The sequence below is a fragment of the Sinocyclocheilus grahami genome, unplaced genomic scaffold, assembly GCF_001515645.1.
Source record: "Sinocyclocheilus grahami isolate Dianchi unplaced genomic scaffold, SAMN03320097.WGS_v1.1 scaffold3126.1, whole genome shotgun sequence".
In the NCBI taxonomy this organism is placed as follows: domain Eukaryota; kingdom Metazoa; phylum Chordata; class Actinopteri; order Cypriniformes; family Cyprinidae; genus Sinocyclocheilus; species Sinocyclocheilus grahami.
The window spans coordinates 4,617-20,512 of NW_015508293.1; the positions used below are offsets into that span (position 1 = coordinate 4,617).

The following is a 15,896-nucleotide window of genomic DNA, read 5'->3' on the forward strand; positions in this document are numbered from 1 at the left end:
AATCTATTAAAATAACCAATACAGGTATGTCACATGAAAATTGTTGCGAAATTACTTCCGGCAGTTCCAGTAAAGGCAAGATAAAATCATGAGAGCTGTAGATCATCATCACTGTATTCAGCTGCTGAAGAGAGAATCTCCCTGAGTTTTGCTTTGTGAACATTTTAATTTAAGGTGTTTTTTACTAGTCTGCACAATAAACACAAAAATAAAAACGAACAAAATGTAACTGTTTCATGTTGTATATGTGTGTAGGTGCAAGAGGGGCTTTTCCGTCACAGTGAGGTTTCTGGTCTTGTGTGTCACTACTGCTGCTGATTAATGGTGAGTGTTTTATCATCTGTCACGTAAAATAACTAAATAATTTCATAATATTAAATCAAATGTTTATATTGTGTATTTATTAACAAGTGACAAATGGACAAAGCACAGGTAGATATTGTAAAATTTACATTTTCCTTCTTCCATCCTTTCCATTACATATGTAGAAAAAAAAATGTAGTGGGAATAATTCATATGGTGAAAGAGCCTTTCATATAGCACTCAAGTATTCTGTAGGCAAATGTGGATGATTATGAGACTTTCAGAAATAGAAACATGATCTGGTCCATGAATAAGTTGTTGATTTTGTCAGATGGTTTTGTGTAACTGGATCAAACTGGATGGAAAGTGACACAAACTAAAAGTGATTAGACAAGAATAAAAATATTTTAATTTAATTAGAACAGAAAATAATTAAGAAACAGCTGGAATAAATCTAAATAGATTGCACATTTTTCATTTTAAAATTAGAACCTTTTTATATTAAAAACAAACAAGCAAGCCCAGCCCAGATGAGAAAATGTAATGCAAAAGTAACGTAACACGTTCATTTTCATAAAAAGTAACTAACCTAATTTGTTGCTTTTTAGGGAGTAACACAATATTGAAATGCATTACTTTTTGGTGACAGTCAGTGTAAGTAGGTATTTTTTTAATCTCGATCATCTGGTTGCTGCAATTACTAAAAAAAAAAACACTTTAAGTGATTGATATATGCACTTTGACAACTTAATTAACAAACCTAGCAGCATTTGCAGCTCCATGTCTGGAATCCAGTTTGGTGGTTTTCTGAAAGTCCTATAATGTATAAAAATGACAGTAAACCTGGCTATCCAGTTTGAAAAGTCACATTCAGTACTTCTCAATGATATTATTGCTGTCATTTTTTATTGCTGCACACTCACACATATAAAGTAAAATTTTATGAATGTTAATTCATTATACCTAAAATATTAACACATGAACTTTTTGTTACAGTATTTAATATATTTACTGTTAATGTATTCAACTTGTTCAAATGTAATGTAGAAAGTAAAAATAAGCTAAATCGATAAATGCTGTAAAAGTATTTGTTTTTGTTGTTGTTTATTTTTTACTTATTTGTAAAGTGTTCCCCAAAACTCTTGAAAGTAAGATTAGAGTTTACTTTACATTGACACATCTACATCAAATTTGACTGCTTATTTAAGCCTTTCTATATTTACAATTTGTTTTATGTTTTTCTTTCTTTCTATATTTTCATTATAGTTCCAGAGGGGATATTACTGTCAGGACACATTAATGTGCATCACGTGGTTTTTTGACATGGGTTTTTGAATGATGAAATAAAATGTGCAGCGGATGAAGGTAGAACATTTCTAAAGAATGTAATTCTGCACCTTCATTAAATCTGCATGTGAATACAGTGTTCATTAAGTTGCTTTTTTGCTTCAACAACATGATCAGCCGACGGGACATGTGCCCGTGCACAACATTTTTTGAATGCATTTTGTGTGACACATTCTTGCTTCAGGGAAGTACCAACATTTGCCTGTTTAGCCTAATTTTATTCTATTCTGTCTTTGTAAATCAAGTTCCATTAACATTATTTGTCGCTTTTTCTCTTTTTATCCCCCTTTATTTGTTTTGTATCCAAATATTAGATACCGTTTAATTGACTTATTAACCTGCTATGTTATGATCTTGTTAGTTTGCACATCTCATAAACTCCATATTACTTGATCACCTGTGTGCTTCCAGTGGTCTTAGGATGAACTGAAGCTTTTAATGTCATTGGTTAAACATTATTTTCACACAGAATTCATTAACAGATTGTTAAATTAATTAGCATGAATCTTTCCAGTCACCTTTAGCTCACTCACTGGAGGGTTAGTTTTACTGTTTTTGTAAAGCTGCTTTGGAAAATGTTGCTCATCATCATTCCATCTACATTCACATCTATCTGTACAGAGTGAAGGAATGTCTACACAAAAGGAATCCGTTCAAATAAATATCTTCATGTCACAAGAGAAAATTACTTAAGTTATTGTTTAGAGATTACTCTTGGTTCCAGTAATGATCCACCCACCGTTATTAAAGGCACCGATGAGATCATGAGCTGCAGATCATCATCACTGTATTCAGCTGCTGAAGAGAGAATCTCGCTGAGTTTGTTCTGCAGCAGCATTTGATCTCAGGTAAAGTTATTTATTTATTTATTTGCAAATGTGCACAAAATAAAATAATTAATATGAGACACATTTAATGTATATATATATATATATAATCAGAAATGTGTCTTGAGCAGCAAATCAGCATATTAGAATGATTTCTGAAGATCACGTGACACTGAAGACTGGAGAAATGATGCTGAAAATACAGCTGTGCATCACAGAAATACATTACAGTTTAACAGATATTCAAATAGAAAGCAGTTATTTTAAATAGTAAAAATATTTCACAATATTACTGCTTTTGCTGTATTTTGGATTAAAAAATGCAGGCTTGGTGAGCAGAAGAGAATTCTTTAAAAAACAAAAGTATTACTGTTCAAAAACGTTTGACTGGTTGTGTGTATGTATATTTGTATGTATATGTGTGCAGGTGCAGGAGTTGCCGTTGGTCACAATGAGGTTTCTGATCTCACTGTGTGTGTCTCTACTGCTGCTGATTAATGGTGAGAGCTTTATTTGTCATGTGCTTTACAATGATATTGTAAGTAGGTTTACATTCAGTATTAATTCATTATGTTTATACTGTGTATTTAACAGGTGAAATGATCAATGGACAAACTTCAGGTACATATATATATATAACTTTATCTAATCTTTCCATCCTTAGCTTTATATAAAAAATAAAATAAATTTAATATGAATAATTTAGTGATATCAATATGAAAGGTTCTCACATTTTAGCAATCCAACTAAAACAAAAAAAAAATTTTTATTCACTTTTAATTTCATTATTTTTATTGTATTGAAACAAAGTTTTATCAGATAAACCAAGCTAAATGTCTTTGGAATTTGTGACATTTATGAAATGAACAAATCCCCAACACTCACTACTTTCATGTTCAGTCCATTTCATGATGCATGCAGCTTCAGCAGACCATCAGTGATTAACATTAGTTATAATCATAATAATAATCGTATCTATGTACTTTATCATCTACATTGCCAGGACAAAATAGGCTGTATTTGAACAATTACTGGGAAAACAAATTCAACAAACAATTTTTTTACTAAAAAGTGTTTTAGATAAATATTATTTAAATAAATATTTTCGTCACCTCAAGTTCTGCACAATTGACTGATTCAGCTGAAAAATGTAATCTGTCCAGATGCCACACATTTGTTTTTCAGTGCGTGTTGTGCTCATAAAATCAGCGACAACATTCCAACTCATCTTTTACAAATAAAATATATGTTGTGCAGATCATAGCACTGATACAGCTGTGCATCTGATTGTGAACGTGATGACACAATGGATTATTCAGCTACACAGAAAAAAAGTAACCAGAAAAAAAAATATATATAAAAAATAACTTTCACTAATGCCGTCCTTTATACCTTAATATATAAGTGTGTATACCTTATTGTGTCACAAACAGCTAATCAAGCATATACAGATCTGTAAATAGATATGGAGAGGATTTGTTCCATTTTGTGTAATGGAATTGTTTGTGAAGTATGTGAAGGTTCAACTACATGACAAAACGTGTTTTTCCTGTGAGTCGAAAGGAATTTACTGTCGTTCACACATTGATAAGAATAAGCAGTTCCTGTGTACTGTATGTTCATGTTAACCCTCCTGTTCTGCACAAGAAGAGTTGTTTAATCTGAAGGCAAAAGGCATCTGTTTTGATTGTCCACAGAAACTTGATACATAAGGTGTGGAAATGATCTTTAAACTTTGCCACCCTGTTTGACTGCTCTCTGCTACAACCTGGTTTTCAAAGCAGGGACAGCAAGCCCAAAGAGAGAGTTGATAGTAGACATGACAGCTATAATTACAGTTTTAAGGGAATTACATTATTATTATTATTATTATGTTTAGCATACAGCAAGTGTTCCTAAATTTAAGGATTCCTTATTTTCACTTTATGGTATCAGTGCACTCTCAGAAAAAAGGTACAAAAGCTGTCACTGGGGCGGCCGGTATCTTTTAAAAAAAATACACCTTTGTATATTTGCATTTACCCCTTAAAATAAATATAAGTACCTTAAAGCTGCATATTAGTACCTAAAATGTACATTTCAGTACCTAAATGGTATACATTTGTACCTTTTGAAAAGGTTCTGCTGTAGTGACCGCTTTTGTATCTTTTTTTCTGTGAGTTTTTATGATTTATGATTTAAGCTTTATGAAGAAACAGAAGGTACACTGTGTGTAGGTCTTTTCCCTGACTTCTGTATAGTTAACTTAATTAGTTAATTTAATCATTCTACTACATGCTTAATCTGACTCCAGTTTCAAATTATTCTAAAGTTTAGAGCGAGATATTTATCTATCTAATTCTGTTTCTAATTTGGATATTTGAATCCCTATTCCCTTACTCTTCATCTGTTTCTTCCTTCATCTGAATGTCGCAGAGTCTCATGACGGCTGGTTGGAATCTCATGGACACAGACTCGCCAGTCTGATTTTAGTCAGAGGTTGCTCATAACAAAAAGTGTAGCTTTATAGTCACATTCATACAACTTGCTGAGTCAGTGCTAGACAGAAATCAGAAGCTGTCAGATGATGTGGCACATTCATCATTCATTCATGGCCTTCACTTTGAACTGCACACAGATATGTGGCATCACCAGACTCCACTTAATCTACTAGTCATAATGATTTCAGAAGAATAGTATAAATCAAATATAACATTTTGATTGTCAGGTAAAAATGTGAGTGATGCATGCCTGACAGCAGAGAGACTCACAGCAGTGTGTGAGTGTTCTGAGTGCCGAGTGCCGAGTGTTTTCTGGTAACAGAATGGATTGGGGAATGGATTAAGACACAGATGTGGTAGCCTATATAAGCATTCTTAGTGAACTTTTGACATTCTGAGTCGTCTTTTGGTGACCAGAGCCTGGTGAAAAAGGAAAGAGAGGGGTATGGTGAGCCATTTTAACATTTAGTCTAAAAAAAAAAAAAGTATTCTTACTACTAGATTTTTTTAAGCTACAAGTATCTATTGCACTAGGTGCTAGTACTTATTTGTTGACTACTAGTGCTTATTCTTTAAGTACCAGTACATTTATAAAAAATATACTAGTTATTCATTAGATAATAGTACCTATTAAATATATAACTTATAGTAACTATTCTGTTGTTAGTAGTAACATGTTTGATTTTTGTTTTGCCTTCTATGTGGATCTGTCATCAAGATATCAACTATTCCTTTTTGACTGTATTTATTCCAGTTGTGACTAGTAACTTTTTAAAATATATACTAGTACTTATTTATTATATACTAGTACATATTCATTAAATACTTGTACCTATTAAATAGATAAATATACAGTGGGTACGGAAAGTATTCAGACCCCCTTAAATTTTTCACTCTTTGTTATATTGCAGCCATTTGCTAAAATCATTTAAGTAAATTTTTTTCCTCATTAATGTACACACAGCACCCCATATTGACAGAAAAACACAGAATTGTTGACATTTTTGCAGATTTATTAAAAAAGAAAAACTGAAATATCACATGGTCCTAAGTATTCAGACCCTTTGCTGTGACACTCATATATTTAACTCAGGGGCTGTCCATTTCTTCTGATCAGCCTTGAGGTTTCCTTTATTTATGTAAGAGATTGTTGCTTTATTATTTAATATTTATAATTCAGATGCAAGCAACATAAGCACTATCACTGCTACTGTCATGCCAGAGACAACCACAACTGAAACCACAGAAACTACAATGGACTTTATGACCAATGTACTGTGTTACAATCAGGAGGATTATTGTTTTGCATGAGCAAATCAGGCCCATGTGTTTATGAAATAATTTATAATAATAAAATAAGCTATTTAGGCAATAATATTATATAGCTATATTAGAGTGATTCAACCATCGGCACAAAGCCACAGGTAATCACAAATGTGCTAATATATGGCCATATTATTTAATAACTGTTAATAGGTACTTAAGCAGTGAAATTATCAATGGACAAACTTTAAGTACAATAATTTTTAGCTTTATTTTTTACTTCTTTCTCCAGCCTTTGCTTTCCTTTAAAAATGCAAGAATAAAAGAAGTGTAATAGGAATAATTCAGTGAAAGATCCCTGTCTCTTGATATGAAACCTTGAAACTTGATCATATTTTAGCAGTCCTACACGTCACTATTCACATCAGACCCCACTTTCAATTTCATAATTTTTTATTGTATTGAGACAATTTTATTAGAAAAACCAAGCATAATGTGTTTATTTATGACATTTATGAAATGCAGAAATCCCAAACAGTTTTGTGTTCAGTACATTTCATGATGCATGCAGATTCAGAAAGTATGTTTTGTTTTTGACAGAAAATGTGTTTTTAGATAACAGGACAAAAAATATCTTCACCTCAAAGTTAGATTTTAAGGCTGCATATTTGACTGATTCAGAGTTAAAATATATATTGCTAAAATATAATCTACTCAGATTGAATGTGCCACACATTTGTTTTTCAGTCTGTGTGGGGCTCGTAAAACCAGCCGAAATACACTGTGATAATTTACTGTACAGTTAGTTGGTAATTATGAAAACATAAAGCCCAATAACATACAAATGTTCAGAAGCTAATTTTTGCATCAGAACAGAACAAGAAAAACTCATCAGGCTATTTTTATGATTATGATTCCGACTTTACATCTCACATCTGTGACTTTCTGTAGTAACTGATCATTTATACACTATATATTAATGTGTTACAATTTAGATGAGAAGATTAATTGTAAGGTACAGTGTTCTCAGTTCTCATTAGGAGGAATATAGTTCAGGTTTGGGACAGATTTAGTGTTATGATTATGTTTAAGGCTGTGTTATGCTGTAAGATATGAGTCAACAGTGTACGTACAGAACTGCATTACATACAGCTGTACATAAATGCGTGTGTTTTTAAATATAAGCACAGTGTATCATGTATCTGCACAATAAGTGCACTTTATCAAATTACAAATTTAAATTTTAGAAGACTGTATAATGACATTTAATGTAAAGCGGGTCCCAGTATTTTAACAGAACTTTTCCGAACTCCACGACAGTTGCTTTCAGCAGCATCAGCAGTGATCCCTGCTACAACTATGAGTCTCTGGATCGTCCCTGGAGAGCCAACACGTCACTATTCACATCAGACCCTACTTTCAATTTCATAATTTTTTATTGTATTGAGACAATTTTATTAGAAAAACCAAGCATAATGTGTTTATTTATGACATTTATGAAATGCAGAAATCCCAAACAGTTTTTGTGTTCAGTACATTTCATGATGCATGCAGATTCAGAAAGTATGTTTTGTTTTTGACAGAAAATGTGTTTTTAGATAACAGGACAAAAATACCTTCACCTCAAAGTTAGGGTTTAAGGCTGCACAACTGACTGATTAAAGGTTAAAATCACTATTGCTAAACTATAATCTACTCAGATTGAAGGTGCCACACATTTGTTTTTCAGTCTGTGTGGGGCTCATAAAACCAGCTGGAATACACAGGGATAATTTACTGTACAGTTAGTTGGCCATTATGAAAACATAAAGCCCAATAACATACAAATGTTCAGAAGCTAATTTTTGCATCAGAATCAGAAGAGTTTTATTATTTATAGAGTATTATTTATTAGGAATTTGACTTGATGACAGGAGCTTCCAGTGTAGAAGAAAGTATAGACATTGTGCAGACATACATAGTAATAACACAGTAGGGATGGAATATAACACTAATGTAAGAACAAATCTGAAATTAAATAATGTACTATATAGAGAAATAGAAGTATAGATAAAAAATGTAATTGTTTAGATAAATGTACAGATATGTTATAAGTGTGCAGATATGTTATTTACAAAATGTGCAGATTACAAGTGTACACATTTTGGATTCTGTGTATAAATATGTCAGCTGTGATGGATGATGTATAATTATGAAAGTTTAATTGTTCAGGCTGAATATAGCCTGTGGGAAAACACTGTTCTTGTGTTTGGCTGTTCTGGTGATCAGTGCTCTGTAGCGCCGACCAGAAGGCAACAGTTCGAAGAGAGAGTGGGCTGGGTGTGAGTCTTTGCTGTTTTCCTCACTCTGGAGCTGTAAAGATCTTGGAGGCTGGGCAGAGGGGCACCGATAATCCTCTCAGCAGTCCTGACTGTCAGAACAGAACAAGAAAAACTCATTAGGCGATTTTTATATCTCAGACCTTATTTCTTTTGGAGGCTGGGCAGAGGGGCACCAATAATCCTCTCAGCAGTCCTGACTGTCAGAACAGAACAAGAAAAACTCATTAGGCGATTTTTATATCTCAGACCTTATTTCTTATGATTCCGACTTCACATCTCACATCTGTGACTTTATGTAGTAACTGATCATTTATACATTATATATTAATGTGTTACAATTTAGATGAGAAGATGAATTGTAAATTACAGTGTTCTCATTGGGTTCATGTTGTGTTACAAAACACTTTTGTTGCTCATTAGGAGGAATATAGTCTAGGTTTGGGACAGTTTTAGTGGTATGATTATATTTAAGGGTGCGTTAAACTGTAAGATATGAGTCAACAGTGTACTTACAGAACTCAGATGTGTTTACATAAAATATTTACAGCTGTACATAAATGGATGTGTTTGTAAATATACGCACAGTTTATCATGTATCTGCGCAATAAGTGCATTGTATCACATTACAAATTTACATTTTAGAAGACTGTAGTTGATGACAATTAATATAAAGCGGGTCCCAGTATTTTAACATAACTTTTCCAAACTCCATAACAGTTGCTTTCAGCAGCATCAGCAGTGATCCCTGCTACAACTATGAGTCTCTGGATCATCCCTGGAGAGCCAACAATGAAAGTGGAGATAACGTTTGTGATGAACATTTCTCCTGGAATGGCTGGTACCGGTTTTTCTACTATGGAATGAACATCCAGATGTCAGAGACCTGTGTTAGTTCATACAGCTGTAACACAAACATCAATCTGTGGCTCAGTGGTCCTCACCCTCAGATAGAGGATGGGGTGGGGATTCAAGGGGTCTGTGGTTATTATTATTATTGGGATGACTGCTGTTATTACAAGATAAACCCCATCAGAGTGAAAGCGTGTCCAGGCAATTACTATGTCTATGAACTTGTGAATCCACAAATCTCGTGTTCAGGATACTGCACAGGTAATGTGCTTTTTCTCCTATTTTTTTATGAAGTCTTTCAAAATATTTAAAATCACTTCAATCATGTCTTGAATGTCCTTCTCTTCAGATGTCAGCACCATTTCACGGCCGATTTCCACCGCAAGTCCAAATATAATTACTGGATTCAGCATTACCTCGAGTAAGTTACATTTTAATTAATTCATGTAACTTCTCTCTCTCTCTCTGTGTGTGTGTGTGTGTGTGTGTATGTCAGAGGTGGAAAGTAACTAATTACAGATACTTTCGTTACAGTACTTGAGTACATTTTTCAAATTTTTTTTGTACTTTCTTGAGCATAGTTAAATTATGATACTTTTACTTGATTTGAATAAAAATAAAGTATTCAACTTCGTTACATTTATTTTTGATCAAAAGTACAAAAAAGACAAAGGTGCTGATGGAGAAACTGGGCGAGCTGGTGTTTGACGGGCACTGCGCTTCAGGTAATAACAGACAGGTCTGACTCGTGCCATTATTTAATACGGCTTTTAACACGTTCTCTGACAAGCAGAAGCGATGAGACCTGTTTTCCGGGTTTGGTCATGTGATGTTCGACATATACCCTATTTCATGGACAGAGCAAGAACAGGTAGGTAAGGTAAGGTGTCTAAAGTGCATGCACTCAGTTCAGTTGAATGGTAAAGCTTGCCCTCTTTAACAGTGCAGTTAAACTAAATGTACGAAATATGAACCTGAAATAACCTCAACATTAACAACAACATTGCAATAAGAGCACATGCATTTTTATGTGCATCTGACTGACATCAGTCAGTTGCAAGTAAAAGTGTACTTTGTTACTATAGTAACGGTGGACTCCAGGCACATTTTCGGTAGAAAGAAAAAAGCGCTTTTTATTTAACATTAACCTTTACCTACGCTTGGGAATTCCAATTCTGGAATCGTATACTTAAGAATCGGATACTTGTTACAAAATTCTAATTTTGATTCCTTTGTGTGCATTTTAATACTTCAAACCATTCAAGTAAAGAAGACTCACATGCTGTTTTCTCTGCTGCACACACATCCAAGACGTGCGCACAGAAAGCCGCCTCTCATACTGCGTGACACTGAACTGAGTTCTCTTTTATTGCCCTGTCCAAATACCCACACTTGCGGTCTTGGCCACTTGAGAGTGCGTGCGCGCGACAGGAAGTGAGTGAGCAAGACTGTACCATGTCTTAAAAATGCCAAAGCGGTGTTCCATTAATGCACACTAAATCCACACACTACTAACTCTCACGAGATCTCGTAAAAAGTCTAACGATTTATTTCCAGAACATGATGCATGATGGGATACACTAAGCCCTGAATACCAAAGCCACGAGAAGGCAAGCCTGCAACCTTTAGCATATTACATAGGATTTGGTAGTAAAACAAAGTGTTGCACATTTTATTGGTGCAAAGGTGAGTATAATTATTTTGTACAATATTTGCAAATGCTTTTTATCAATTACTTAGAAGCACCACACATTAAATTTCATCTATTATAGGGACTACTGAACAGACATTTAGAAGTTGATTTTAAAATGCAAAGTATTGAAAATAAAAATAAAGCTCTGAAAAAACACTTGCATTTTTACAACACTATAAGTGTGTCCCATCATATGATGAAAAGTTGTACACACACTTGTGGTCTTCATGCTCACTTGAAGACTTGGGCCAAATACAGGAAATATGTCATATAAGTAGTCAAGTGGTCAAGTGCAAAGACCGCACGTGTGGGTATTTGGACAAGGCACATGTCTTTTTGGATTTGGGAAAGAAAGCGTGTAACAGTATATTGGATCCGAGCAGCCTAATATTCCTTCTGCCATCTCTATAATAACATTAGTCAAACAAAAGACAGAAAATTCACTCGCTGTTCTTGACTGAATAACTTTTGTAACTATATTTGAAATGTATATTTATTACAGTTTCTGCACCTGATTACATGAAAATCTTAAAACACTGTTTATTTAAATCGTTAATTAATTAATTTGTTTTTATTTGTGCGATTGTGTCACAGAGGCGAACTCCGTGATTCCCTCTTCCGACCATCAGAGGGCTCCCTCACCCGAATATTGACTCTTACACTCTCACACTACATTTCCCATCAGCCCCGTATCTGGCACTGATCACCTAGCCCAGCTGTAGCCCATCAGCTTGCCTATATAAACAGTCTGTTCCTTCCAGCTCATTGCGAAGTCTTGTTTTACTGCGGTTTACATTTCTGAACGGTTTTCTCTGTTTTGTCTGCGTGTTGTGACCCTGTCTGTACCTCGTTTATGATACTCTGCTACCTGCCTTCTGGATTATCCGCCTTGTCTCTGAGTTGTGATTCATTGCCACCTGCCCTGACTTTTAGCCTGTTTACTGACAACGTTTGTGTTTATTTGTTCTTTTTAATTACTGAGTGTTTTCTTGTATTTAATAATGCTTGAAATTTAGATTAGTTAGGCTAGTTGTTTTTTGCTATGTTATTTTTAAACCAGGTAAACGTTCCTTGTGTAATTGCTCTTTAGCGTGTTGATTTTCGTTCAGTATTCAGCATTTCAGTATTCAGTAATTTTTTTTTAATCGAAAGTAGGAATTATTAAGAATCCGAATCATTAAGCAGAATCGGAGTCGGAATCATTACAATTCAAACGATGCCCAACCTTACACATACCCCACATTATTTTTGACTGGCAATTTAAATGGCCAATTACATGACAATTTATGAGATTAATATAATGTTTTGCTCCAAAATTACTATATAACATCAGTCATGTTTGAGATAACTTGATTCTGTGGTTCCGTGTTGCTTCTTATCACAGAATGTGACAGAAAAAAATATTATTTTATAAAATTCTATACTGTCGATTAGCATTGCATTATAAATATGAATCATTCTCATGAAAATACCCAAAATGGTTTAAATAACACAGATAAACACAGATATATCATTTCAATAGTGTGTTTATTGTCTTAATATTTCATCAGTCAAAACGTCTGCATGTTATTCAGCTGTAGTGATATCTGATGCATTTGTCCATATAAGGGATTTCCTAGAAAGTTATAAGTTTAATACATCTCTAAGTCTCATTTGTGAAACAGACATTACAAGAGAGTATTTAATGCTCCATGATGTTCGCATTGCCTCATTTTGGGCAAAAATAGAAAAATAAAACTAAAGTACTTTGTAACGCAGTAACTTGAGTAGTTTTTAAGCAAAATACTTATTTACTCTTTCTTGAGTTATATTATTTTTCAGTACTTTTACTTGTTCTCAAGTAAATTACTCCTTAAGTAGCAATACTTTTACTTAAGTACAATTTTTCAGTATGCTTTCCACCACTGATGTATGTACAGTATATTGGCAATGACATTTAAATCTCATGTTTGTTAATGTGTTTGATTAGTTCAGATTTGCACTCGTGAATTTGCTCATTGAAATATAACTGGTCTGTTTTGGTCTTTCACTAACACAGATTATGACCCGTGCAATAACTACAACATACTCGACAACCACTGGAGAAGCACACTCAATTACGGGTATTGGAATGGCGATGCAAATGGACTTGATGACACTCGTGTAGAATGGGATGGCTGGTATCGGCTCTTCATTGATGGATCAAGTGCTCAGATGCCTGAGTGGTGTTTGACTTACATGTCATGTGGAGGTTTTAGTGGTCTTCATCTTGGTGGCTCTCATCCTCAACTAGAAGATGGAGTTGTTATTCGTGAAATTTACGGCTCTCGCTATGATCAGTGCAGTCGCTACAGATCTGAACCAATCCAAGTTAAAGCTTGTCCTGGAAATTATTATGTCTACAAATTTACCAGACCAACTCTTTCAATCCCAGCTCCTGTATATTGTGCAGGCATGTTCATTTATCTTTTTATTTGACATGCTTATCACAAATTGTATTGGTTTGTATTCATATTATTATATTGAATAGATTTAATATGCAGTATGTGATGCTCTCTTTCTACTTTTTAATAACAGCATTGTTAACCACTCCAAGTGTTGACCCCTGCTACAGCTACACCAGTCTGGATGAACCTTGGAGAGCCACTGACAACTCTTACTATAATGACAATTACTACTCTGGCATGTGTGATTATAATGTGGAGTGGAATGGCTGGTACAGACTGTTCTACAATGGTCAAAATGCCCAAATGCCAGAATCATGTGTTAATTATGGCATGTGTGGCACTCATCACCCACTATCACTCAATGGCACTCACCCACAGCTGGAAGATGGAGTGGTCACCCGTCAGGTCTGTTTATCAGTGGGTGGCTGCTGTGATTACACATCCCACCCTATAAGAGTCAAAGCCTGTCCTGGAAATTTCTATGTTTATGAGTTTGTCAAACCAATTGTTTGCAGTGCTTACTGTGTTGGTGAGTATTTACTCATATGTAATTAAATCATTTACTTTTCTGGGTTATGATTAAAAATGTTTGATACTGTATATATATATACACACATTTCTTCATACCAGAAGCCTCAGGCCAGTCCATCCAATTAGTTTCTACAACAACAGAGAGAATTCCACCCATAGAATCCATTACTCCACCAATCACAACCACTGGTAAAGTATTGTCTTGTTTTCTTTTAAAGCCTCAAGAATATTTTTACTCATTTATTTTCATTACACAGTCTCTTAAAATGTTTCAGTCTTTCTGTCCCATTTCAAAAGAGTGTAGCAAAAATCATAGTTAACGTAGTAAAAATCAGTATGCAAGACAAATGAAAAGGAAAAGACAGCCTAAACAGACTGATTTTGTTGCTTCTCTAACTCTTTATTTAATAGACAGTGTAACAGATGAATCAAATTAATCATAATGAAGAACTCAACTGAAGAGCATTTTTATTAATAGTAAAAACTATACCATCACTGTTTCTCAGACCTCTGTAGACTCCTTTTATAATCTCAATCTGATCCCAGACCGCAAAACATCAGAGGCAGGAAATTACTTAAAATGACAGAAAATGCATGTGCACACAGATAAAAGATAAGAGTCAGAGTGAAAATTGATAGCATTCATTTAGTTATACAATTTGACAGTGTATGATGTAAGATAATTTGGCACAAAGAAGATACAATTTAGACCACCAAATGCAAACCAATAATTTGTAAGATTATAAAAGTAAGAGGCAAAATGTGTTTTCAAACAGTTCTTCTCAAAGTCAAGCTATTCAGTTGCAAAATGACTCATGTTAGCCATTTGTTTCAGCAAAATAAAAGTAGATGTTCAAACTCAAGACAAACTGTTTTCAACTTTGACTAACTTTAAACAAGTGCAACAGAGAAATGAAGAGAAGACTGTTCTGGAGATTTCATACTGCTACTTTATGTTGTACAAAACACAGTATAACATTCATTCAGTCCGAAACATTTACTTTTTTAATATTTCTTAACAACAGCTCCCCCTGTTGACCCCTGCTACAACTACAATGTCCTGGATGATCTATGGAGAGCCACCAACAATCAACATTCCTCTCAAATAATGTGTGACACTTGGGTCAGCTGGAACGGCTGGTACCGTCTCTTCATTCAGGGTCAGAGCGTTCAGATGCCAGACACATGTGTTGATGAGTTGAGTTGTGGCACTATTGCTCCACTGTGGCTGAACGGAGGACATCCAACAGTTGAGGATGGCGTGGTCACTCGAGATGTCTGTGGTCACTGGAGCAATAACTGCTGCTATTTCCAATCCAATCCCATTAAAGTCAAAGCCTGTCCAGGAGGGTATTATGTCTATGAGTTTGTGAGCCCAACTACATGCAGTTTAGCATACTGTGCAGGTAAATATATACATGTGCTCTCTGTTTATTTAAGAAATTACTATTTTGTGTAATATTTTTTTTTTTATTGTCTGCTTGTCATGTCAGAGACAACCACAACCGAAACTACAGCCAAAACCACAACCACAGCCAAAATCACAAGGACTGGTAATATAATGTGTTTTATAACATTCTGGAGGATTATTATTTTACATGAGCAAATCAGACCCATGCTATGTGTTCGTGACAGATGTAAAGAGTTTATCACATTAAATAGTGTTTAATCTTTTGTTGTAGAACTAGTTCCTTTCCAGATCACCATGTGTACTCCATTTGTCCAAGAGTCTTTTACTAATTTGAGAACAAGGCATTCTGTGTGTGTGTGTGAGATCCTGGTATTCATTATGTTATTGGGACCAAATGTTTCTACAAGAGAAGTAATAGCAGTCATTTTGACCCTGTGGGGAAATT

At 34.4% G+C, this 15,896-nt stretch overlaps 2 protein-coding genes across 2 annotated transcripts in view; both read left to right on the forward strand.

Moving 5' to 3' along the window:
* Positions 1-322, forward strand: part of LOC107576029 (pancreatic secretory granule membrane major glycoprotein GP2-like) — a 4,884-nt gene extending 4,562 nt beyond the window's left edge. The window contains exon 3 of the mRNA XM_016262306.1: positions 256-322. Coding sequence (XP_016117792.1) covers positions 256-322 — 67 coding nt within the window. The remainder of the gene's footprint in view (positions 1-255) is intronic.
* A 2,606-nt stretch (positions 323-2,928) lies between these two features.
* On the forward strand, positions 2,929-15,593 carry LOC107576030 (uncharacterized; the record flags this gene model as incomplete). Its single annotated transcript, XM_016262307.1, has 10 exons — positions 2,929-2,977; positions 3,072-3,098; positions 7,541-7,613; positions 9,215-9,651; positions 9,740-9,811; positions 13,122-13,514; positions 13,640-14,038; positions 14,134-14,229; positions 15,066-15,446; positions 15,534-15,593. Coding segments are annotated over exons 1-10 (1,987 nt in total), but the record flags the coding sequence as incomplete, so codon positions are not given.
* Positions 15,594-15,896: the final 303 nt, after the last annotated feature.